We start from the raw sequence: 27,845 nt of genomic DNA, 5'->3' as shown, positions 1-27,845 counted from the left end.
CACGAAGATTCCTTGGATTCTCCATCGTAAAAAAACCCCTTTAGGATTGCCCTTAGATCCACCACTGAATACTATAATAAATTGGTGTTTGGCAACATTACAGATGTCCATTCAACCCATTGCACAGAAATAGAAATGTAACCAAATTACAGAAGAGGGCAAGACTTGGCTCAGTGGTAGTGCTTGCCTAATGCATGATCTAGGATGGATCTCTGTCGGTGGGCCCATTGGGCTATTTCTTGTTCCAGCCAGTGTTCCATAACTGGTGTAACAAAGGCCATGATATGTATTATCCTATCTGTGGGATAGTGCATATAAAAGATCTCTTGCTGCTAATCGGAATCCATGAAGTGGCGACAAGTTTCCTCTCTCAATATCTGTGTAGACCATGTGTCCGACGCCATATAACTGTAAATAGAATGTGTTGAGTGCGTCATTAAGTAAAAACATTTCCTTCCTTTCAAAGTACGATCAAATCCGTTATGCAGACAAATGGCTGCCTATAGCAGGTGGACGCTTAATGCTTACCACAGATTATTTTATGTTTAGATTATGGAGGTGGTCTCTTAGGAAAAGTGGTTGCATAATAGTCGGGGGGGGGGGGGGGGGGGGGGGGAGAGAGAGAGAAAACCCCAAACAAAACAAAAACCAACAAATAAAATAAATACAGCAAAACTAAAAGATTTAAAAGATGCTTTGCTGCTAAAGAGAGTAGGAATAGCCTACTTTTTTGTCTTTCACTTTCTAGACCAAACACTGCAATTACCATGTCATAAAAGACACCTAACAGGAAACAGGAATATTTTAAATATGCTGGCATTGCATAACAATATAGACAACAAAATAAAACACAACTACCATGTAATTAAAACATCTTTATTAATTGGTCTGTTTAATTGGTACTTTGTAAACTTGGCAAAAAACCACATGCTTTGGATATCACAACCACTACAGCATACAGTGAGATGAAACACAAGTTTCTAGATCGGCACTTGACAATACCATGTTGAAAGATCACAAAGTTGATGGTGAAAGAATCTGATTATATCAATATACACTTGAGTAACTAAAACAATAACAAAACTCCCACGTTGCCACTGTGAATTTCGGTGGAAGCATGTATGAGTTGAAACTAAAAACATAAAGGAAACAGCTTTTCTCTTTTGATGTCTAAATTAAGGCCACTATTAATTAAATGCTTGATTTTCATCCAAACCTTTTTTTTTTAAACCGAGAGCAGGGGTTGATTTTTTTTTTACATGTAAAAAATAAATTCAGAACATTCAAAACACTACATAGTGGGGTGGGTTTTTTGAAATTTTATAATTTTTGTTTTACAAAAATGTTTGCCCCTTCCTAAAAGACCCAAAACAAATATGGACAGGACTTTATCCTTGGGATAAAAAAAACTAGGATTTACTTTACAGTGGCCTAAAGAAGCAAAAGCACAAGATCCACCCCTCAATCTTTAATTGTTAACATCCATACCAATAGTAACAATACCAATATACAACAAATTTAATAAATGCAATGTGTTACTAAAAATTAAAGAAAGAAATTTTATATTTTTAAAAAATTTAAACAATTTCAAGTCAGTGGAAAGCACCATTTTGAAAGGGACTTTGTATAAGTAGTTTTCTTCCTACCAGGAACCCATAAGTGATGTTGCAACTGTAATACATCTAAGTGACCTACAAAAGTACATATTCATATGCATAGATATGCATACAAATAAATGTCACATATTTAATACTCGTTTGTGGTGAATTTATTCCTGCAACATTTTATTTTATTAACCCTCTACACTTTTTAGAATTAATTAGCTTAATTTATGGAAATTAAAACTGTTAAAATAACCAGAAGGCTGCCATGGACACACATGGGTAAAGCAATACATACCTTTTGCCACGTTCATTTAGGCCAGGTAGCTGTAACCTTTTTGTACTTAGTGCTAAGGTAGCTCTGCACATAAGGTGATCTTAGTGGTAAGACTGCTTTGTGGGACGGGCCCTTGGGTTATTTTGTTATTTTGTACATTCACTGACAACCAAGTCACCACTTTTCAGATTCAGATTACACTGACAGAGCATGATCTCCCTGTTTACAGTAAAACAACACATGACTAGCTGAAAGGAGGACGACATTTATTCTGATGGTTTACCTCTTTTTTTTTTCCCTTTCTTTTTTGTTGAGGAAGACAGTTCTTGTGTATAATTGCTAATTTACAGAAACAGACACCAGTTGTTAATAATATGCAGGAAATTTATACTAAAGTTTTGGTTGGTTTTATTAATATACTAGGTTGGTTTTATTAATATATAACAAAAGGACAATCAACATATCAAGTCTTCCAAAAATAAGGTACTTCACTGTCTTAGTTCAGTTCAGTTCAACTTATTTTCGTGCTTATATCCAATTAAGGTTCAAGCATGCTATCCTGGGCACATACCTCAGCTATCTGGGCTGTCTGTCCAGGACAGTGGGTTAGTGAGAGAGAAGAGGGTGTAGTGGTATTACACCTACCCATTGAGTCGTTACAACTCGCTCTGGGTGGGAGCCGGCACTAAGCTGCGAACCCAGTCCCTACCAACCATGTCCGATGGCTTAATCACGACACCACCGAGGCCGGTACTGTCTTAGTTGGTGCACAAAGTTGGCAGTGTTTATAGTGAACCAAATAAAATGGATCATGGGACTAATCCTATTCATGACAGACTTTGAAATCAATGCAGCTTAACAAGTAATGCTTGCATGAAAATAGCTACTGTAACTTATATAAACTATTTAGGCTAAGATTAGATTTTAAAAAGCTAACCATTAGCTGTTATTAGAAAATTGTTTCAATTACAAGTTAATGAAAATGTAAGTACAATAAAGATCTTTATTAAAAAGACACCCAGGTGTGTTCAAACAAAACTTCAAAGTCTTATGGCCAAAAATGTGACACATACAACAAACAAAAAAAAGTATACAATGTCAAAATATGTTCAATAGAAAATTGTATATGAATACCCTCCCCACCCCTTTCATTCAATGAGATAAAGAATAGATGTTATATGCTGAAGCACAATTTTAGTTTTATAATATAATAAAAATGTTTTTAGATTTCCATAATAAAACCATTGAAATTTTTTCGACTAATACAACCTTTTAAGAACTGTAATTGTATATCAACTGCATTTTCTTATTTAGAATACATCCGCATATTCAATGTGGCTTTTAGTGTCTTGATATTTGCAGTAGCTCAAACTGGATTTTACCTCCTAGTAATTTTATATGTATGAAAATATATATAAAAAGAAACAAAATGAACTTTGAGTTACTACAGAGTTTAAGCTGATGAGAAACCCATTCAATATACTGACACTGATGTTCTAAACAAGAAAATGTACTTAATGTATCATGTTAGTCATTAAAAAGAACTGTTGCTCAGAAACGTATTAATAACAATGGTAGTAAACTCATTAAAAAACTAAAATAAATTGTACTGTTGTGGTATTTTCTCTCAATCTCCCCCCCCCCCCCCCCCCCACACACACATTGCCAAATTAGCCAATTGCTAATTTAAATACAAAGTGGCTACAACATTTAGTCTTTGGCTAATTAAATATTCTTAAATATTCTATAAAGTAACCACATTTTAATAATTTTCAAGATAATACTCTAAATATTTGAAAATTGGCTGAACTTATTTGTTACACTGTGAGACCTGACACACACACACACCACACTTTTCTCAATAATCATAATGGATCATTATGCACAATATCACTGTATATACATGTATATAACAATATTTAATATGGCAAGATATTCATGACTAACATTTGTTCAACAACATAGCTTTTGATTTGTCTCATCATACTGTGTATATCAAATGGAAGCAAACATGATTGCACACAAAGTTCATCAAAATAGTCACTGATTAAACATTGCACAATACATCCTAATTAAAGGTTCATGGCCCTCTGAAAACACTGCATGGTGTTTCTGTCTAAAGCTTAGTTTCTTGCTTCAAATAACTCATTTGGAATGCACTTCCTGGGAGTGTAAATTCTCAAAATTCTATTGGTACAGGTATCTGGAGAACAAGTAAATGCTTATGTTTGTGATTAGATGAAAGTTCTAAGTGTCGCACATATTGATAATTCTCCTTTCGGCAAATGACAACGATGAAGTCATGCGAGACTGCAATGCTATTCATCCCAGAATTCAATGCAAAGTTTTCCCAGATTAACGTGTGGTGCTTTGTTTATGTTTTGATGGGTTTTTATGAATATTGTTTTTTCGTTTGGATGATTGATGGGCAAAAACTGAATTGTGTATCAGCACAGGTATCTATAGCTACTTACCAGGAGGGATTTTAGTTCTTTAAGCTCTATTTGTCCATTTAAGGAACAGACAAAATATATGTTTTTAGATTTCCATAATAAAACAATTGAAACATGTTTCCGACTAATATAACCTTTTAAGAACTGTAATTGTATATTAACTGCATTTTCTTATTTAGAATACATCTGCATATTCAATGTGGCTTTTAGTGTATTGATATTTGCAGTAGCTCAAACTGGATTTTACCACCATTTTAAAATAATTTAAGTGACATAGCCATTAATAATACCCATAATTGGGAGAAAACTTGTCATCCTTAAGTGGGAAGGTGGACTGAAGATTTTGGGACATTAAACAAATGACATCCACTGTAAGCATCATGCCACGTATGATATCTCTAATACTGATGAACCCGTGTTTTTTTCCAAAGTAATACTGGTTTTGTGACTGAAGAGGCATTTAATAAATTTACTTTGGAACCAAACAAAACTATGAATGCCACACAGCAGTCTTTATTGGCTTTAAATAACATGTTGTTTTGTATTCCGATGGCAGATGGAGATGGTCGTTGTATGAAAGACAATGGTTTTAGCTCAGCATAAGTGTACAAGATAGCGGGGCGGAGCATAAAACCTCAAATTCGGGCAAAAATTATATAAATCTTCGGACAAATTGTGCTAACCTGAGACCTTTCTGACATATATTTCTATCATTCTACTCTCAAAATTAGTTTTAATTCATGTAAAAATGCGTAGTGATTCATTAGTAATGCTAATATGAATAATTGTTGTTATCCAGATTCAGACATTTTCATTTAATTCTGGCAACCCCCCCCCCCCCAATATGTGAGTTTGTATGCTTATGTAGCTCAGGATGTATTTGTAAACAGCATAGTGACACAAATCCAGGTCTCATGCTTATAAAACTTAGTCTTGATGCGAGACTAACAGAATCTAAAACTTTAACGCCATAGCAATGCCACACAAATTGCACGCATGTGACGTCATTAAAGATTGAGTCTAGACTCTAAAAGGAGGGGCTCAATACCATAACAATTCTAGACATTAAGACATACATGAAAACAGGAATGTACAGACTTGAATATTCAAAGCAAGAAATGTATGTTTTAATCAGAGATTCCATACAATGTTCTTTGGGGCCTATGTACCTTTAATGCTTATGCACTTTAGAAATTATTATTACCTGTTACTAATAAATTATGCTAAATAATGTTTCGCAACTAGGGTGATGGAAGATCATTGTTGGTGATAACCATTTTGAATTTGGTTAGCACAAAGACGCAGAGGTATAAAAGGTTACTATCTGGAACTGTTTATACCATTACAATGAATTGTCGGTTTATAATCAACAAAAAAATTAAAATCTTATTCAATTTGCAAACCAATGTATACATAATTATAAATATTGTTGTCAGATACGGTCTTATGCCTTGATAATGATTGTATATGTATTGGAAACATTTCTTTTATTGTTACACATGAATGCAACATGAATGTTATATTTCAGTTACATAAAAACTTAATTTTCAGGGCTAGCTCTGGGTGATCAGAAAATTTCGCCAAATTATCTCACAAATGCAAAACCTATAGCTATTTTCCAACAAAATATCAATTATTACACAAACTGTTTTCACCAAATAAAAATAAAATTTGCCAAGTGTTCATCAAATTCGCAATTGGTGAATTTGGCAAGTGGCAGAGCTAGCCCTGATTTTGTTTGTTTTAAACTTCTAGTACATGTATAGTTCATACAGTGAAAGGGAAAATGAGAATAACAAACAGATATAACCAAGATCGTACACTACTACACTGAATACAAATTATAACTGGATTAACAATATCTGTATTATAAATAATTGTATATTTTATTCTTTACACCTGCAATATTTTGTTCATAAGGTTCTTTTAAGGCATGTACAAATAAGCCGAAAATACACATACATGTATATACCACATCCAACATTTCAGAAACTAAATGGTGACAAATGTCTGGACTATCTTAATAAATGTAGAATAATCCATATACAATACGTATATAGATATAGTCATATGTATAAACACACACGCACACACACACACACACACACACACCGGTACATCCACAATAGTGTGGGAACAGTTTAATACATAGTCAGACATTTTTACTACGACCATAATTATTACATCTAAGTGGATACAAACAGCTATGGGAACCAGAAAATATATCATTAGCTAACAGTAAACATAAATAATTAATAAGCTCCTTGTAACTGTACCGTATTGAGAGTCTGTGTTGCGAATTCCCTCGATGTAGGTTGGTTTATTTGTTACATGATTATTGTTAATTATGCACATTAGCTGTCTACAGTTTAAAGAAAGCCTGCTCCCTTTTGATGGTCATGTACCAAGACACTTGATCAAAACTAGTTATCTAATAATCGTTTAATAACCTGTTAAAAAGACATGCGACTTTCGGACTTGATGTGTTATACATGTATAGTTTTCAAAATGTGCAGAACACATTCCTTAAGAAAAGCATGACAGTAACTTTAGCAATGCAAATGATTATTGGAATATTTACAATAATGCAACTAGGTTAATTAGGAATTTACATTTAGTTATTTAGGTTTTGCTTGAATTAAAAAGAAAAATCTGTTTATATTCTGTTAAACAAAAAATCTAATAACAACAAAAAAACTTTGCTGCTTATATTGGAAGCATTGTATTCGTTAGTATGAACAGTGTTCCCTACAACCCATAATTAATATGACTCTTGACAAATGCACTGCAACAAAAATGATAAGACAAAATGACCATGGAATGTAGTCACAGTAAGAAGATCTGACTGCATAATTTATATACATACAATGTACATACATACAGAAGATATACTAGTATTAATAAATGTGTGTGGATGGATAGGTAGGCATGTGTAGTTTTATTAAATTGCCATCTCCATTTATATAAAAAGTAAAATGTTCAATACAAGAACACTTTTAACATTCTTAACAATGGTATAAAGGGGACAAAAGATATTTAATAATAACAAGTGTTCAAGGTGGATGTAAATAAATCTTAAAAGACAACAAAATTTCTATTAATCTAATAATATTAATAATAGCCAGTCAAAAAAGGTATTAAATATTAAAAAAGTGAGAGAAAAAAAGGTATTAAATATAATAGCAAAACAAATATAAGTACAAAACAAACATAAGTACGAAACAGGACTGCAATTGTGAACACATCTGGCTTTTTTTCGGGCTAAAAACATGTACAGAGGACTCATTTAAACTGGATTCACCGTGGACCAGCAAAATGCTTCAGTATACACAGCGTGCTAGATAAAAAAGATTTTACCTAAGCTATTGTTAACGGAAATTTGTGATAATGGTTTACCCTGCAATCTGGATCATACAGATGATTTGTAGAGCTGGCTGTATTAACAGGCACTGAATTTAAAAAAAAAAAAAAAATGGGGGGGGGGGGGGGGGGGTGTTTAAGGGTATGTAGGTTTCCAACAGAATCATAAAAATTATGTAATATAAGTATTTAAGATTCTATCTTGGAATCTTACACTTGTGACCAAACATCTGTATTTGCGAAAGCACAGAATCCTAAATTCAGTCTGTGTTAATATTGGATGTATGATTCAGACTAAGGCTGCTTTTCCACTAGTGTGGTTCTCACCACGCAGCTAGCCCCTAACATTTCTACCCATGTGGCTGTTCTTATAATAATAGATTTTGATTTCAGATCAGTGATCCATCGTACATAATTAAACATCACATACAAAACTGATTACATACTATACAGTAGCTCGTGCCAGCCATTTACACATACGGATTTGACATACACACTTGTACACTACAACTGGGCAAGTAGGTCGTTTGAGGTTGTTTCGATTCTGCTCTTCAGCGAACATGCTGTTGAGTGAAGTAAAGAGTCAAAGTTTTTTTTACTCGATGACTGACAAACATCTCTTGCTGGCATTGTACGGTCGTCATTGTCCGATCATCCATCGGTATGCATTATCAATATGTTAAGATCCTTCATGGTATCCTGTGTAAATTTCATTCATAATGCACCCGCATACAAATTACTACAATAACTCACAAATAACTGTTGATTTTTTTTTTTTTTATGAGTGATCATGGGTAATCCTCACATCGATACATGATTAATGTTTTTTGCTGTGCGGCATACAGTTATCTGTGTCAATGGAAAGAGGTCAATGCAAATAAACTGAACCAATTGAATTTTTACTTCATGGTGGCACAGCTAACTGTGCAGGTAAAACCGCACTAATGGAAAGGTAGCCTTAGATCATAACTTTGTATACATACGTGTAATTTATTGTCAACTACCATATTTAAGTTAAATGGCATGAACAAATGAACTGAATAAGATATAAATAAATATTGAATGGCCAGAAGCATGGTAAACAAGATGGAGTGATGGAAAAATGGAAGAACATTGGGAAATGTAACTTGGTTGGCAGTAATGTACAAACTTACATGTACAGTCAATCTTATTCTTTGGTAAGACACTTCTTTGTGAATGTAACTCAAATTAAACTGCCTTTTTTAATGATCCTTATTAAAAGTGAGCAACAACTCAAGATACATATATGGTAAGAACTGTGCAATGCCATGTTTTCTTTTGAACAGTATGTTCATATGGTGTGATAATAAGGGCTGTTCCAAAACTAATACATGTTTTAGTATGGGGGAGAAGGGAAGGGCCCATGATTATTATCTTATGCCTGGTGGTCTGCTGCTATTTGTTCACCATCACGGCTTTGTACCTATAATTTGGACTCAACAAGTTTATTTGTCTGTTCTGAACATCACAATTTCTTTTTAGTACAGTACTAGTGAAGAATTGTGAATATTCAAAAATGCATTTTGAGTTATTTTAATCAAATTGACACTTTGTTCTCAAGTCGATAGGTTTGTACTTAATTTGGACATGATTATTTTTGGCATATATATTTTGGCACACACATTTATCACCTTGACTTTGGTGCAATAGAAAAAACTGCCACTATGGTTACACAGAATGTCACTTAATTGGTAACGAGTATACTAAAACATTGCCTCTCGGTTTCCCCATGTGAACAGTTCTAGAACCACCCTAACATTGTATTTCCCTGGCATCAGAACACCACCACACATTCTTACTGACCACTGCATGTTGGTAATTAGCTAAATCTATGTCCAGCCAAACTCTTTCTACCCCGGGCCTGCATCACGTGACCCATCTGAATGTTTATATTAGCTTAGTTACTGATGTACTATGTCTATAACACAAAGACACAGTATTAACCATGCCTGAATATACAAATGCCTGAGGAATATAGGTGGGTGATTAGCTCTTTGAACACTGTTTAAAATACTTGGGTGTTGGTATGTTATAAAACATGCGTCTCAAATGAGAAGAGCTTATATATTTGTCAGAGTTACATTTGTACATAGACACACTAATCTGTCGGGCTTTTTTTTTGATAATTAAGACATCACGTGTCATTAATTTAAATTTAGTTGTGAATTAATGTTGCATTTTTAATTTTCACGGTTTATAAATTGAAATTGTACAGCCACACATATGGACACGTTACAAGCAACATGTACATTAAAACAACAGTCACAAATGCACAACCAAATAAAAACTCAAGTAATAAAACTTTTGACTAAAGTGGATATGTCTTAATGGTGAGCCTTTATTGAACAGGGTAACATAAATTAAATATACATGTATGTAATATAACATCATAACTATATGCCAGTTTTTGTTCCCTTAAGTTGTAGTATAGTCATATATACATACAAAACATACACTTTACCTATGAATACCATTGAAATATTATGTAACTAATATACATGTAAATAAAAATAATATAATTTTCTGGAGTAAAAAAAATTAATAATAATAACAGTACAAATAACATTATGTCATATATTTACTATTTTCAGTGGTTATGTGCCGAGAAAAAACAAGTGTAGATGTACTTGTATATAAAAAGAAAACAAAAAATATATCTACCACTACATGTACAAACAGAACAATATGATCCAAGCTATACTTGTTTTAATCTATGATCACAGTATTTAGGGTAAAATTACCACAGTTATGAAGCTTAGTAAAAAGAAAAAAAAAAGATAAACATAATATACACAATCAGGGCTAGCTGTAGACAAGTAGAAAATTTCAACTAGTTATCAACTACACTTCAAAAATTGCAGACAGCCAGTACTGTTTTTTAGTGAATATTACATGCAATTATTTTGCCAAATTATAAAACAAAATTTGCCACATGCCCTGCATAAACCACAACCTTTGAAAACAGTGGTGACAGAGTGAAAGCTCCGAATCAAGTAAGGGAATATTTATATGTTTAATGATATCTACATGTGTATATGAAGAGTTCAGAAGCAAAAAACAATAAATACATTTTAAAAATTTTTTGCAAGAGAGTTTTTTTTGTTTGTTATGCTTTCTATGTAAAACATATCAAGTCTACAATGGTCAATCTTACACTGAAATATTTAAAGTAAATAAAGGATAGAATTTAAAAAAAACAAGTATAAAATAGCGTTTTATCGGTTTTTGTGCCTGATCTCTTCGTATGTAACCTACAGCCATTTGGTGTTTTACGAATGGCAATTTTATCGCTTAGCTATAGAAACTTGATGCTACCTCACCCTCTACTACCATAGACAGGACAGTACACACCTTTGACATACCAGTCACGAGGCACTGCTTGGGATATGAAGTAAACAGAGTAAATTGAATGCGATTGATGCCACCAAGCTACATGTCACATCTCCCAAACAAATATCCCTCAAGACAGTATTATCCCACATTCAACAAAGTATTGAAAGATGCTCAAGCCTATAGTATAGTCCTTTCCACAGGGAATGCCTTTTTACTACAAGTTATTTATTTTGAGCTGACTGTTTTCTAAACTGAACACAAAAAATAATATATTCTTTTTGTTATTTCCAAACACTTGTACTTTTCTTCTTACTTCAAACCAAACTGAAATTATTTACAAAGAAAATTTTTGTTGGAGGATGGGACGGACTACACTTGTTAAATTTCATGTAAACTATGGACTTCTAAAGCAGAAATTAGTTGGGTTTTTTTCCATCTGTCATTCTCCGTAACAATGACTGTTAAAAGTATTATATGTGGGACAAAGAATTCTTATTTTATAAGAAAAATAAATTTGTTTTCAATCATGAATCCTGTTTAAAGATGAGAAAACATTACACTCCTTTTAACTGCAATGTCCAAAAGACATAATACACTGAAAAATAGCTCTCACAATTATTAAGATTAAAAATGTAACACATACTTGAAACGTCATGGCAGCTCTTGAAATTCGCAACAGCTGTCAGCAGAGCCCATACAAAATGGATATCTGCAACAGCATATTTATCATTATTGGTTATTTATTTCATTTAAAGAGCTGACAGGTCAAGCATTTAAATTAATATTTATCAAGTCAAATATAGAAGAATTAAAATGAATCTGTTTACCAGCATTAGACTGAATACAAGAACACCATAGTACAAAATGACTGGCTCAAAACTTAAAGAAACAAAGAAATATTTTATTTAACGACGCACGCAACACATTTTATTTACGGTTATATGGCGTCAGACATATGGTTAAGGACCACACAGCTTTTGAGAGGAAACCCGCTGTCGCCACTTCATGGGTTACTCTTTCCGATTAGCAGCAAGGGATCTTTTATTTGCACTTCCCACAGGCAGGATAGCACAAACCATGGCCTTTGTTGACCCAGTTATGGATCACTGGTCGGTGCAAGTGGTTTACACCTACCCATTGAGCCTTGCGGAGCCAAAACTTAAAGATGCAATCTCGAGTATATACATTTATTTAACTATTCAAGGAAGAACATCTGCATTAATGTTTATTACCATTACATCCCATTCTTCAATATCTGTTGGCTATACTTGCTAATCAAGTCACATACAAATGTATTATTCTCCATAGTGACAATCAGTTACAATTCCACTGCTTTGTGTTACTAAGTATTAAAAATATACAAGATGCATATAATATATGATGGCAGCCGACATTAACTGTTAATAGCAATAACACATGAGTAATTAAAATTGTAGCTGTGTTTTTATTTTGCATTAGTAGATGTTTCATAATATGGCTGGGCGAGATTGCATCTTTAAAGTGACAAGATGATGTTTCAGTGGTCCTCCAAATTCTTCAACCACGACTCTAATGCTCACACCATCAGACAAAATATCAGTAACTTTCATAAAAATTAATGAAAGCAAGACAAAAATGTGACAATACAGTGTTGTAAAAAAACAAGTGAAATTACATGTACTTAAACAATTAGATGGGCTTTTTAAAGCAACAAATGAAAATAATTAAACAATTATAAAAATGGCAACAATATTATGTAACATTCAGGATATTATGATTAACAATGATCACACAAGTCCAGTGGCAAATGCAGGAGGGAGAGAATCCACATGGGCCATGTCTCCACTCTTACAAGTTGATCTATGCAAACTAAATATTCTTCAAAACAAAAATACTCCAGCCAAACCCCTACCAGGGCCAGCTCTGGGTGATCAGAAAATTTTGCTAAATCATCTCAAAAATGCAAAATCTATAGCTATTTTGCAACAAAATATTAAGTATTACACACATTTATTTAAAGTGCGAGTGCCAGACCTAGCCTTGCCCACTTTCCTCCTGCCACTGCCACTATGGACAGTTTACTTTCAAATGCTGGTTTTACTGGTTATTAATTACAGATTCTGCATCTACAGGTATCAGCACCATTAACAACATGCATGTACTTAAAGACTTTTGTTTTTGATTTGTTGCTCCAATAATGTATTTCCCTACACATTTATGAAACAAGAAATCATGACTTTTGTTTACCCCAAGCTAAAAATCAGCTTTAGTACTGGCTATCGGGAACCATGACAAATAAAAATTAATTGTGCAGATATGATAATTAATGTAATTAATTTGAAAAATCATTTAAGTACTTAATATACAAAACAACTGAAAAGATTAAGGCGCAGGAATTCTAACATTTCCCAGATAATAATCTCTGTCTATAAAGTTGAACTGTGATCCCTCCACATATATCTATTTTATTGGCTGGATAAGAATAGGCAGAATCTGCGAGGCACAATGTGAAGACACAGTTGTAGTAAGTGACGACCAAATTATATGTATCCACGACAGATAACTAAATAATGACCATTAGTATACATTTTAGTAACCTAATAAGCTTTCTGTTTGATACAGTTTACAATGCATTACAAGAACTAAAATAATCTAAATTTGAATGATCTATTGACAATATTATTGGAATTAGGACACAATAAAGTGGAATTTAAACAGGTTGTAAATCATTTTGTGACAATTCACTGACTGAACAAAACAACATTGAGCTACACTGTTGTAAGTATCCAGTACTGAGATCCTGGGATTGATAAAAATCAGTCTGAAAGAATTAATAAGCAGACACATTCTTGCTACTTGACTGATAGAAGGCTGAATGGGCAGCTTAATCACTACATTCATAGAATTAAATATCATGGATTATTTAAAAAAAAGTTTACTTCTAGCTAATAAGATACATCAGGAAAACCCCCACAAAAAAACCCATTTCTGTAAACAAGTGACTGCATACTTATCTAATTTGTGCAAATCACTAAATTATTAACAGTATGGGATAATTATGACAGCATTTAAATTTTTCAGTCACTAATTTGGTAAGGAATTACAAGCGAACTGGAATTTAAGTACATTAAGTCTGCAATGTAAGTGTTTACTTTAAATTACAATACACTTTAAAATATATATTAATAAAAATCTGATGCAAGCAAAATGCTTTTCATACATGTACAAGCTATCACACTAACTACATTTTGATTCTTTAGCAATCTTAAATTTAGCAACTTCTCTGAAAAAAAGAGTGCTCAATATATTGACAAATATAACCAAAAATATAACACCAAATGTGTTGTAGAACGTTGGTGACGGGTGAAGCTTGACAAGTGGTTCATTTCTCAAATTCTTCAGATCATGGTAGACTGCATCCAACTGCTTGTAGGATGTCATCATGATGCAGATGTGGAACAGCTGGTGACTATGTCCTAGGAAGTCAAACTTCCCAGGAAAGAACCTCTGCGGAATGTCGCTTCCAAAGAAGAAACCTCCAGCAACAAACCACATCATCTGCTGGATGTGATGCCCCATTCCCGAGTCCCAAGGAACCTGGTCTGTGAGGTAGAGGTGCACGCGGTGCCACACCGGAAGAATCAACCAAATATAGACAGCAACCACAGATATCACCTGCCAGAGGCGCCGGGTGTAAGGATACGGCCTGCTGTAGAAGGTCTTTGAAATGGAGCAACAGATGCAGACCAGAATGGCAAGAATCACTCCAACTGGGATGGAATAGCTGTGCACGAAGCTTGCAATCATGTTTGGATGCAGGCAGTAGGCATGGTGAATTATGACGCTCCCCAAGCCATACAGTCCAATTCCAGCATAATCAATCATGAAGCATGTGTAATGGACTAGCTCAGACTTGTTCTGAAAACAATGAGCAAAACTGCTGCACATATACAAGACAAGCATCGAAAGCAGACAGGCAGTAAATGGCCACATGAACTTGTCATAGATGAGATCAAACTCTCTGGCAAAGATGGCCACCCTGGCCATGGTCATCAAGAGAGCAATGACGTGAGTCCAAACATTCATGCACTCATTGTGGATCTGGAACAGACTCAGGATGTAGTATCTCCATGGTTGATGCAGATGGCGGAAGCCAGTTTCAACATGGGGCTCGCGGAACAGTTTGGGCACTTCCTCTTTAGTAGCAGTTGGAACTAAAGTTTCAACTATTTTTTGCAGCGGCATTTCTCAACTGTACAACGAATGTTCCCGAAATGTCTGCTATCAAGAACCTACAATTAAGAACTTGCATTATTATCACACATTTATATCATTGTCAAAAAACTACATGTCTATGAAACGAGCGTACATGATTATTATTAAAATATATTACTTTGACAATTATGAAGACACTTATTAACTAATAACAATCAAGTCTGGTTGTAATGAAAGGGGCTGAGCCTGTTCAACATATGTATAATGCTCATGGGTATAAGTGGGTGTTCTCATGAAACACATTACAAATTATTATGGGAGATTGAAGGCGTATTTGTCGACTTGCCAAAACAAAAATACAAACAAAATATCCAGTGCTTGTAAAACTATGTAGTACATTTAGGGTGCATTTACCTTTGTAACAGTGGTTTGCACTTTTACTGCTTATGCCACACTGGGGAACCAATTATAATTAAGTAATACATTGAATGAACAGCATTTGCAATCCTTTAAATTTATTACAGTGTCGATAAATTTAAAAAATACATTTACAATATTGGCAATTGATTTTTAAAATAAATAATCTGGCGAGATCTTGATTTATATATTTTGTATATATAGGTTAAATAATATGTTTTTAGTAATAACATAGTTTTAAAATGCAGTATTCAATCATGATTTAAGAAGCAGGCTATTTGTCTCTTTGGCACTGAACAAAGGGATGTTACTCAGATTTACTGCAAAGAAAAGAACTATAGCACAATTGAAATGCCCAAAACACTATCATACCAGTGGTTTACTGTGTTTTAATTTGACCGATGATGTTCTGAAATTGATCCCATCATTTACTCCCCACTAGTGAATGCATTATGTAAAAGTTAACAGCTCTTAAGTAGTAATAAGTATATATGCATATTTATCTTTCCAGTGTATTCCATTTTCTAAGATGCAAAATCAAATTCAGGAATCCCATTTCGTCATAAATACAATGCGCAAATGAAAAATGAGCTACGCAAACTATATTTATGCGAGTGACGCATGAACGAAACTATCACTCTTGGGATATGTTTTTAAACAATGAGTTGCAAGATAAATGATATCTAACAAACACAAATATATAGAGGATACTCCCCTCGTGTCTTGTGATATCATAATTTATCAGCACGAGTGCTGATAAAATATGATATCACAAGACATGAGGGGGGTATTCTTTTTATCATCCTAAATAATACTAAATGTTATATAATAAAGTATTCTATTTCTTCCATATCCTAAAAAAAACCCAGGTTTAAAGGAAATTTACGTATCCTTTCTAGACCCAGTGCTCAGCTAGATGGACATTTGGATGGACACCATCGCTCTCTGCCGCCAGAAAACATGTGGGTTTTGCCTACGACTGAGTAGGCTCAGTAGGCAAAGATTTCCACTCTAATGTAACAATCCTACGTTTGATGCTAAATACCATTACAATGATGATAATTTTCGAGTTTACCGATAATTAAATTTAATATTTCACAATATTAATTAATCAATATGCTCTAGTTGTGTCATTAAACAAAACAAACTTTAACCCGTCATTTCATACCATTATGCTGCCATCTATAATAACAGTCATGTTGTAGTGCTTCTTGTCTTGGGTGGACAAAACTGCTGCACTCTAAACAGTGGTCAGTCATGACCCTTAGAATGAATGTCCAAAGTCGAGTATGTTTAGGATCAGCATTATGATTAGTTTTTCATTGGACAACACAAATATGTTTTTAAAGTACAACTGCAATATTATTGGCAGGGCTCAACTTAAGAATTTGTTTCACATGGCAATTTAAAAACAAAATTGCTGTGGGTAACAGCCCACCAACAGCAATTTAAAGCCTGTGCAAGGCAATTGAAAAAAAAACCCAGAAGACTTTCGCAGCAAATAAATAAGATGAAAGGTTATTTTGCTGTATTTAGATAAATTTTAAAACTACATTCCCTGGAATATTTTTATTATTAAGCATATAGAAGAGAAAATCCAATTATGTTTGGTGCATATATGACGCCGCACTCCGCATTGGTTTCACTACGCTGACTTATCCAGGTCAAAAACAAAGCCAGTATTTTAAAAGTGGGACACTTTTGACGAGCTCGTACTGATCTCGGTTTTCATTGGTTTATCACAAGTATAGAATTCGCCAACAAGAGATCACATGAGATTTCGCAATTTTTGAACAAATTTAACTTTCTTGATTGGGGGGTCATCTCATATCTCCAAACATATTTATATCCATAGAGGTATGGTACGCCTTTCCAGGGGTCGGTGAGTGGGGGATTTGCCGTGAAATTTTGACAGTGGCCAGCTGTTGGCATATGCGTTACTAATTACGTAACGCTCTAGGGGTAGAGGAAGAGGGTACTGTGTTCGATTTACGTAACATTTTTAAAGACTATATGTTATTTTTATTCATTACTTAGACCTAAAAAGGTGTTTTTTGGAAATGTGCAGTCAGTCTAGGATCGATCCCCATCGGGAAGTATACAAAAAGACCATGGTATATGAAATCATGTGTGGGATAAACTATCCCTTGCTAAAAAAAAAATGTAGCGGGTTTCCAAGGCGCGTGTGCAGGGATTTCAGTGGGGATGGGGTTATAGACTGTGTTGAGCGAAAAAAAATACATTTCAATTTTGTTTAAGCTTGGGCAAGTAAGGGTTTCGACCTCCAATACCCTCCCCCTGCACATGCACCCGATTCCTCTCTAAGATTATATGTCGAAATTACCAAATGTTAGATATCCAACAGCAGATGGAAGGAAGGATAGGATATGTTTTATTTAACGACGCACTCAACATATTTTATTTACGGTTGTATGATTATTAAATCAATATGCTTTATCTTTGATGTCATTACCCCCCCCACCCCCAACTTTACCCTTTCCAAACGAAATATTATTTATTTGAATTTGTCGATTTTAACACGTAAAAATTAAGAAGTGCAAACGTTCATTACTTTAGTATATTTTATTTTAAAAATATATACATGATTAATGTGTTACTAGTATACCAACTAAACTTTGAAAGTTCTATTAACACTTTATAAAATATCAATTCTGAAATAGGCAGGTACGACTGTCGATAATACGTTGTCAAGATCAAACCGGTTTTAACTACTCTAGTACCGTATCCTCAACCGAACGTTCTTCGTACAGTGCAAGATTTCTCTTTTAATTTTTTGAGACGAATCCTACAATTTGAAATCAGCAAACGCACGTGTTAACTGAAACTGACAACAGGCTGCCGTTTGTGCTTTGCTGAGCTATGGCGGCACAAGCGACAAATCAAGCGCATACATTTGACGATATCTGTTCATAGCGAACACACATGACTTTTTTAAAAGTGCATTTTAGCTTGTATTTCACATTTATACATGATGTTATAATATGTTAACCAGAGAATGTAACTTTAAATGTACTACTGTTATATAATGGCAGCTAATGTACACCAGGTGTTAACATTTTACCATCATTGAGGAGCTTTACCGATGGCAATTTATATCTCAATGACGGAAATTGCTGTTGATGCACGTTAAGTTCGATCCCTTCTACAGAGCATAATTTTAAAAAAATCCAGACAACTGATATGTTGTTTGTGTGGTTTTAGTGTTAACACAAACAATTTTCTTCAGTAGTTTAAATACAAATAAAAATGTTAATGGGCCATGGTAATCAAACAAAAATTAAATTTCCTATCAAAAATATTTTAAAAATTGTATGCTAGGACCCACTTAAAAGCGGCCATTTACATTTCAGCACACTTCCCCATTGGTTCTTAATAACAGTAGAGTATTTGATGGCGCCAAACAAAGGTCTGAAATTTAATTATAATAGACAGGGATTTCCCGGAAGCATTGAGTTTAATGCTTCACAGTCTAAACGGAAAGTACTGAAATTATGCGAATCCTATACATACATTTCTTGTCATCCTAATGCTGCCACAGTGGTTTCCCCATGAATTACTGCCTAAAATTGTAAAGTACATGAACAGTTCACATCAGCTATCCAACAAAATAACAGCCAATCCTTTTTTCATTGTAAAAAGACAACTCCAATTCAAAATGTGATTTTACACAATTAACTGTTCGTCACCTGAAATGAATTTTTCCATAATATAATTATTTTTCTACTACTAGTAAATGAAATTATTTGGCTGTAATTATGGGCATGTAATTTAATTCAAGGAATAATCTTTACATTTCAGAAGAAGATAAAGTAATAATAAAGTGAAAATATCCCCAGTTGTTGCTGATGTTATTAGTAGAATATCTCTCAAGACAGCAGCCTAGAAAATGAGCGAATTTGAACGAGAACAAAAAGAGGTAGGAGAGGAAAAGGAACAGAGAATAGCAAAAAATGGAGCAAGAGAAAATGAAATCAAACGAGAACAAAAAATGAGACAGTATTTAGCATGCTGAGAATGAAAAACCCAAATTTTAAAGAAAGAATATGGGTTATTTACAATATATGCCTTATTTCCATCAATTTCTTATGAAGCATTTTGTTCATCTTGGTTATTTGATAAACCATAAGAAAGTGGATGGAGTATATACATGGAAATTGCAAAAAGAAATCATTACACTTCCAATCAGGATGTACATGTAACACTTAAGCTGCTGTCTCATTGTTGAGGCACATGTGCTGGAAATATTTAACGGGAGGGTCAAGACTGGCTGGCTGAGATTGAGGGTGTAAGTGCCCAAGTTACTGGCGGATGGGGGGGTTGGAAAATTATGAAAACCTGATGTCATAAAAGGTAATTTCTTGCATTCTACAAGTAAAATTCATTATGACAAATGCAGGTATAATGCATGGGGTTGGGGTTGGGGATGAGGATGTCAACCTCCAACTTGCCCCTTGATCATGTCCCTATTCTTTTTTTTAAATTCCTTTATGTATTTGTTACAATTTAGATGAACCAGTTGCCAAAGACAAATGTTTCATTTTTAAAATATATGCTCTTGTAAGTTTTTATTATTCACAGATGTTGCGCCAGTTACTTTTAGTGTTATGTCAGTTACCCATTTAAAAAAAAGTTAGTAAAACATTCCTTGTAGAAAACATTGGTTTATGGTTCTTGTGATCAGAGATTACTTGTGCACTACACATTTCTGTGTGTACCTGAAAACTTGATGCTTCAGATTCAGAGAATTTTGGCAAGTTCAAAGACATGTTAAATACAAGTGACTTTTTGTGTTGCGTCAGTTACCCACACTTCATTTGTGATTATAGTTGCTCCGAGATTGTATGCAATGAAATATTCTTTTGACATGACTTTGGCACAACATATTTATTGCAATCAAAAAGAGACTTAAGAATTTTACTGAATACTTTTAAAGAAATAAAATCACATTGTTAAAAATTGTCTGAAAGTTGTGTCAGTTACCGTGGAATTACCCTTTACAGATACTTGCCAAATATATACGATCCTTTATCTTTTAACATTTAAATATCTTTCTGGATATCGGTTTACACATTTATTAAAACTCAGAATGCAGCTTATAACCAAACAATTTTACCATTATAACCATTTATTTGCTCAACTTATAACATGATTGCAAGACATAAGAATTGTTATATTTGTTTTACTAAAATGTTGTTTGTTAACATTGAGACTCCATTTTGTGATTTGCCGTAAAATATTTAAAGGGACACACCCTAGTTAGTTATTTGTTAACCATTACGGCGTTGTTTTTCGCTATTAAACCCCATTTTTCACAAATAAAATTGCACTTTACTTAAATTTTATTATTTAGAATACACATTTCCATTCACCTGAAGTGCTTTTTGGTAATCCTGATGTTTGTAAAACCACGAAATGCATTTTTTGTATTTTTTCACAAGACGTGCTATCGAGAAAAAACCGTTAAGCAAGCGAGGTCCAATCTATTTTTAGAGGGAATCTTCCTGTGTAAACGTCACAGATGTTGGTATACCACGTGACCGTTATCATTTTGGTTCGGTTTGTTTTCTCGTACACGGTTCGCGCAATCAAAATCCGATTTGTTGTTATTCATTTGTGAGATTTTTCTTCACAGTTCGTAAACATTTTCAGTAACAATAAAGTTCAGACAAGTAAGTGTCTCAATACAAAACGTTACAAACCCTTAAAACCAATAATTTTGCTAAGTCTTACGATATCTGGAGAGGGGATACAACCAGGACAGAACATTTGGAACACGTCCAGGAAAGGTGAAAAGAATGCACCCCAAGTTTTTGCGCACTCTGTGAAATTTGTCGTGACGTAGGCATTGTTGTGCTTTGAGCGACATCTACCGGTGACATCAGAATACGAACTTTCAAAATTATTTCAAGCAATTGGGACATGGGGATTTCCATGGTATTTATCGATATAAAACCTGCTTTTTCACTCCATTTGATAAAAACGTGATCTAAGTGTGTTACAGGTTTGTAGATTAACCAAATTATAATTTATTTTCGCTGGATGGAACTAGGGTGTGCGGCTTTAAAATAATTTGTTATAAATACATGTTTTGTTGAACAACATAGGCCTACATGTTTTGATAAAACACTGAAAAGCTTTTTGTTGAAAATTCTTAGTTACAAGTAAGCTATAATTATGCTATATCACTAAACGTTTCACTCATCGAAACAGTATAAGTAGTTAACAATATTAACTGCTGATGCATGCTAATTTTTTACACATTTTCAGTGATCTTTGCTACAAAGTGGCCGGTTCAGTGCTCATTTGAAGCGTAGAAATACTAATAAAAAAGTAGCTATTTGCATAACAGCTGTCTGTTTATAAATATTGATATGCTTTTGGCATTAACTTATGCTCACCGAAACTGGTTCAACTATCGGAAGGACTTTCCTTTGGAACTGTCACTAACCCTAACCCTAAGGTCGACAACAGTCACTTTTCGGACCCTTGTTTGTTTTGGCTTTGTACACAATAAATATAACATATCTTACAGTAATTTCACTTGAAATCCATATTTCGCAAAAGGTAAAAAAAAAAAATCGCAAGATTTTCTTCAAAAATATTCAGGTGCATTGGTAACGTTCAAACAAAAAAAATTCCATAGCAATTTTGCACTGGAAGTTTTGAGCATTTTTTTAAACGGAAATGTCATGTACCCAGTTTGTTATTGTAAGGAGATGCAAAGTGACGTCATTGGAATACTGACGTCATTCAAAAAAAAAAAAAAATCGTTTTATTTAACAATGCCACTAGAGCACATTGATTTTTTATCTTATCATCGGCTATTGGATGTCAAACATATGGTCATTCTGACAGTTTTTAGAGGAAACCCACTGTCGCCACATAGGCTACTCTTTTACGACAAGCAGCAAGGGATCTTTTATTTACACTTCCCACAGGCAGGATAGCACAAACCATGGCCTTTGTTGAACCAGTTATGGATCACTGGTCGGTGTAAGTGGTTTACACCTACCCAATGAGCCTTGCGGAGCACTCACTCATGGTTTGGAGTCGGTATCTGGATTAAAAATCCCCTGTCTCGACTGGGATCTGAACCCAGTACCTACCAGCCTGTAGACCGATGGCCTAACCACGACGCCACCGAGGCCGGTGACATCATTCAAATTACAACTTTTTTTGTGATTGTCGGGCACTTGTTGTTTTGAGAGACGGCCCCTGGAAAACGGAATGGCTGAGTGGGCGATCATGTGACGCAAAGTCACGATATTTGTCGGTGAACTTAGAATTTTGCTGTCCAGAGTTTGTGTAGTGTGTGTATTAGTGATTAATATCTGATTTTTATTTTAATCAAGTAACTAGAAAATGGTCGATGTAAATGTATTTGACGTCAAACATAGGATTGTTGTGGTATTTGAGCAGAAATCTTTGACAACTTTTTGGTTGTAGGCAATTGCCAAAAAAATACATAGCTTGGTCCCTGACTGTAATGAGAGCATGTTTATGTCCAAATGTCTGTCTAGCTCTCTTACAGTCAGAGTACTCAGGCTAGGTTGACAATACTTGATTTGCATACACAAAATGGAATAAATAATGATTTTCCGAATATTCCTGTAGGACTGCAGGATAAAAGAAATAACTGGTTACTGTCTTAAGATATCGGCTTTATCCTGCTCAGGTCGAATGGGCGAATGCAGCTTGGTAGAGCCTCACTGCATTCGCCATTCTAACCTTCGCAGGATAAAACCGATATCTTAAGTTAGTAACAAGTTATTCCCTATTTATTTGTGTACAAGCCAAAACAAGAATCCGAAAAGTCACTGTCGTCGACCTTAACTCTATTTATGATAAGTATTTATAATGTTCCTTATACGTGACAGTGACAAGGAAAGTCCTACCTTCCAGGCTTTTTAAAATCTCCCTCCCTCTTAAAAAAAAAAGCCCAAACAACCAAAAAAATTGTTTTTGTGTTTACCGTACGATAGTCCTACACTGAAAAATATTGAATAGTGACCGAATACCCATCATCCCATGTCATGAAAAACAGTACAACACTGTTTTTAATCAACGACAACTTACTGTCTTCACGGTATATGATACATATTGAGGTATTTTATACACCTTTCCTCTCCAGACTCAAAGTCCAACATAATCTTCGGCAGCCGACATTTTAAAAACAAGTCTCGATTAATAATGAACGTGATTCGGTCGAACAATCGAGATGAAAGTTGTGGCGCTAGGAGGCACTGCTGTCACACAGGTGTTTCAGAAATTGTCGGATGTATTCGTAAACATAACTAACAACCTGTAACGAAGCTACCCGAAGATTTCCGAGAAGTGTTAAACTGTTCGACTTACAAACGGAAGCCATCTTGCCAACAAAGTTTGAGGAAGTGATAATTTTTGTGTGTCTGAAATCATAAACGTATGTTCTTGTAAATTTCCAACATTTATACCAGCAATATTATGCTTTTGATCAAATGTTAAAAGGTGAGTTGACATTATATGTTGTATTGACACATTTTTATTCATTTTTTAATGTGGGTGCAGGTGGGGAGAATGTATTGTGTGGAGGGGTGGGGGGTATGTGTGTCTTATAACTGTCATACTTAATGTTAACAGTAATGTTGTATTGACGCTATATAACCGTAAATAAAATGTGTTGAGTGCATTGTTCAATAAAACATTTCCTTCCTTCCTGCTTCCCCACCAGACAACATAAAGTTTTATTTGGATAGTGTTTATGTTATTTGGATAGTGTTTATATTCTTTTTACATCCGAATATTGTTACATACCGGTACCCTATATATAGCTGGAATTCAAAACTTGTTTCAACCGTTTCTCAACCAAAATAGTGAAACATATTAAATGTATTTTCTGGTTTAGAATATCAGTGTCTGTATACTAGTATTCAATGTGTTTCTGATCGTCTTAATATTTGTAAGAAGCCCAAACTGTCTTCAAATAATTTTGTATGTACGAAAAAACAATATTTTAGGAAATAAAATTAAATTTAACCTAGTACAAATATTAGAACGATAAAAAACACATTTAATACACAGTCACTAATATTTTATGCAGAAAAATATATTTGATATGTAATTACAATCGTTAAAAAGTCTCTGTTACTGTTAGTCGATAACATCTTAAAAGTTGCAGCAAACTCAGGAATGTCCCTTTAATGTGCGCCCTGCACTATGTTTTTTTTTGTCAACCTTAAAAATTACAATTTATTGTATATTAAGATAATGCATGGAAGGACTATCCTGAACCATTCATTTGGCTTCATGCACAGAAAGTATTATCTATTTTACTATAATTTCAATTCATATCCAATATTTTCTTCAAACTGATTATGTATTATTATGAACTGCGACAATTCCGAATAAATTCACCAAAATGTTTGTTAATATAGTTTTTAACCGTTTTCACTAATTCCTGTTTTCACACCGGAAACGAAAAACCGCATTATAAAAATACGGAAGTAGATAAAAAATAGTTTGGGTTGGATGGCAAAAATTACAGCTTTTGGTCACATGACACGTTGGGAGGTACTCTGTAAGGCCAATTAATATAAAGTAATTAAATGGGTACTAACAGAGTTGGGGGTCTTATCAAGTAAATAAAGCATTGACATTACTTGAGATTGGGTTATAATATCAGAAATTTTGCTTTTAATGTACTGCACCAAAGAAAAGTGATCAGGAGAGGTGGTCGATTCTTTTGCCCTCATTGTAAGTCCAATTCGTCATTTTGAATTTTTAAGGTCACTACATGAAAAAATATTTGTTGCTTAACCTTTAGACTACTGGATTAATTTTGAACAAAAACCACATTGAGTGGGTACAAGTTTATAATTTTTACTCACATATATTCACTTAAATGTTTTATAAATACATGAAATAAAGTTCATATATGAATTGCTTCTTAATTAACACAAGTTATACATTCAAAGTTATTTACAGTTGTTATAAATGGATTATGAATACTATTCACTACAGTAGAGGCACAAAAATATAGCATACCTTTTGCAGGTAATAATAATTGAAAACAAATTCTAACAATAGGTTTTAAAAATTATAAAAATTAAATGATTTGGCCTTGTACGGTCATGAGATACGCATCAAATTTTAATTTATCTTCCTCCATTTTAAGTCAATTTCATGTGGACCTGATATCGGTAATTTTAAGGAATAAACAAATGAACGACAGTCAGTTGATTGCACGAACCATGCAAGAAAAAACAAACTGAAGTTGGAAGCATAACGCAGTTAGGGATGTTGACGATATATATAAAGTTAAAAAATGTATGTGTGTCAGATCACAAATAATACTGCACAATAACTGACAATGATATTGAATTTTATGAAAAACGTTTCCACAATATACATGTACAAATGTACGTGAAGTATTTTGCAAGTCGACATAATTTTGTAAGTTCCCGATCACACTCAATAGTTCCATTTCACTCGTGATAGTTGTGGATCGTACCACACTTCCAACATACTTAAACTTCAGATTCAGAATTACTTAACATATATAGAAATGTGGTATCCTGTCTGTAGGATGGTGCATATAAAAGATCCCTTGCTACAAATGTAAAAATGTAGTGGATTGACCCATATGACCATATGTTTGACATCCAATAGCCGATGATTAATCAATGTGCTCGAATGGTGTTGTTAAACAAAACAAAACAAACAAACAAACGTATTCAGTGAGAATTTTACAAATCTGCTAGCCTGACACCTGGGACTAGTGGGTTTTTGACATTGGGCTATTTTTTTTTTTTTTTTTTAAATCACTCACGTTTTCCTCCCATATTAGAATTTAAAAACCTATTAATCCTGTGGCTAGTCACTTTTCAAAATCTTTGTCATACCCTGATTCAGTCAGGGCTCACTCTGTCGGTAGCCAAATCTATCTGACACCTTAACTGGGGGCGGGATTTATCTCATTCGGTTTAGTGCTTGCTCAAGGTGCCTGCATTGCAGGATCGAACCACCTCGGTGGATCCATTCAGCGTATTGTTTTTTTCTTGTTCAACCAGTGCACCACAACTGGACAAAGGCCGTGGTATGTGCTTTCATGTCTGTGGGAAAGGGCATATAAAAGATCCCTTGCTGCATTAGGAAAAATTTAGCGAGTTTCCTCGGATGGCTAAGAGTCAGAATTACCAAATGTTTTACATCCAATAGCCGATGATTAATTAATCAATGTGCTCTAGTGGTGTCGTTAAACAAACCAAAATGACACCTTAACCTTCCGACTACTAGATTAATTTTTGACAAAAAGTGTACTTAATTAGTAGGTAAAAGTTTATAACATTTATATTTTCATTTAAAATTTGTATTTATACATAAAATAATGTTCATATGTGAAAAGGGAAGTACTATTTTCGTGGATTTAATTTTTTTTTTAATGATATTTTACTTACTTTGGTCTAAAACTATGTAAAAAAATTCAATAAAGTTGAACTTACACACACAGTTGGGATTAACTGTCTGGTATTTACAGCCATTATTTCCAATCCCTATGTTTTCCTGACCATTTTTTTTAAAAACGATATTAAAATTCATATCCCAATAGTTTGTAAATTTTGTTGTTGGTAAAACAATCAAATTTATATCAAATTAGCTGTCACAATCAACTTTTGATTCCTCAAAATAATCGCGATGTGCCACCATTGTTGTCTTATCAAAAAATGCTTGCTGAAAACCACCTTTTAACTAAAAATTCCCAAGTATTTTTTCATTGAAAAACAAAAAAACTAAAGCTGCCATACTCTCAATTAATCTATTTCCTGTTGTTCTATTGTTATTTCTGGTGAGTGCCGTGTTCAAAACGGCAGGAAATATGAATGGGGAATGCACTATATACAGTGTACAGTATGTGGACTTGTGTGACGTTGGGCAAGAGAAGGTTAAATATATATATTACCGAATTGACAGATGTTCATCTAGCTGTCTCGTGACCAGTAACAAGAAAACGTTGTCATCAAGAAAACAGCCTAATGATGTTTGTTTATTTTAATCAACATGGTTATTAATTTTAATAATGTGTTCAGGCTGTAGCTTGTTAATAGTATTTATTCAAAGTTAACAATGTTATTCAAACTTAGGTTCAAACTAAGTAATAAAAAATGATAGAAAATGAATAATTATTTTAGT

At 33.9% G+C, this 27,845-nt stretch overlaps 2 protein-coding genes across 2 annotated transcripts in view; one reads left to right on the top strand and one right to left on the bottom strand.

The window, feature by feature from the left end:
* Positions 1 to 12,082: 12,082 nt before the first annotated feature.
* On the bottom strand, positions 12,083 to 23,884 carry LOC121375474 (membrane progestin receptor beta-like). Its single transcript, XM_041502944.1, has 2 exons — positions 23,754 to 23,884; positions 12,083 to 15,316 (listed from the first exon to the last, which is right to left on the bottom strand). The coding sequence occupies exon 2, from the start codon at positions 15,267 to 15,269 to the stop codon at positions 14,262 to 14,264; it is 1,008 nt and encodes a 335-aa protein (XP_041358878.1). The 5' UTR covers positions 15,270 to 15,316; positions 23,754 to 23,884; the 3' UTR covers positions 12,083 to 14,261.
* Positions 23,885 to 24,027: 143 nt separating this feature from the next.
* Positions 24,028 to 27,845, top strand: part of LOC121374936 (focal adhesion kinase 1-like) — a 119,280-nt gene continuing 115,462 nt past the window's right edge. Inside the window, exon 1 of the mRNA XM_041502081.1 lies at positions 24,028 to 24,164. The gene's annotated coding sequence lies outside the window, so the exon portion shown is untranslated. The remainder of the gene's footprint in view (positions 24,165 to 27,845) is intronic.

The sequence above is a fragment of the Gigantopelta aegis genome, chromosome 6 (assembly GCF_016097555.1).
Source record: "Gigantopelta aegis isolate Gae_Host chromosome 6, Gae_host_genome, whole genome shotgun sequence".
Taxonomy (NCBI): Eukaryota; Metazoa; Mollusca; class Gastropoda; order Neomphalida; family Peltospiridae; genus Gigantopelta; species Gigantopelta aegis.
This window is presented reverse-complemented; position numbering and strand designations above follow the sequence as displayed.

Bases quoted from the DNA above. Each gene is read 5' to 3' on its own strand.
- LOC121375474 (XM_041502944.1), bottom strand. From the start codon at position 15,269: ATGCCGCTGCAAAAAATAGTTGAAACTTTAGTTCCAACTGCTACTAAA.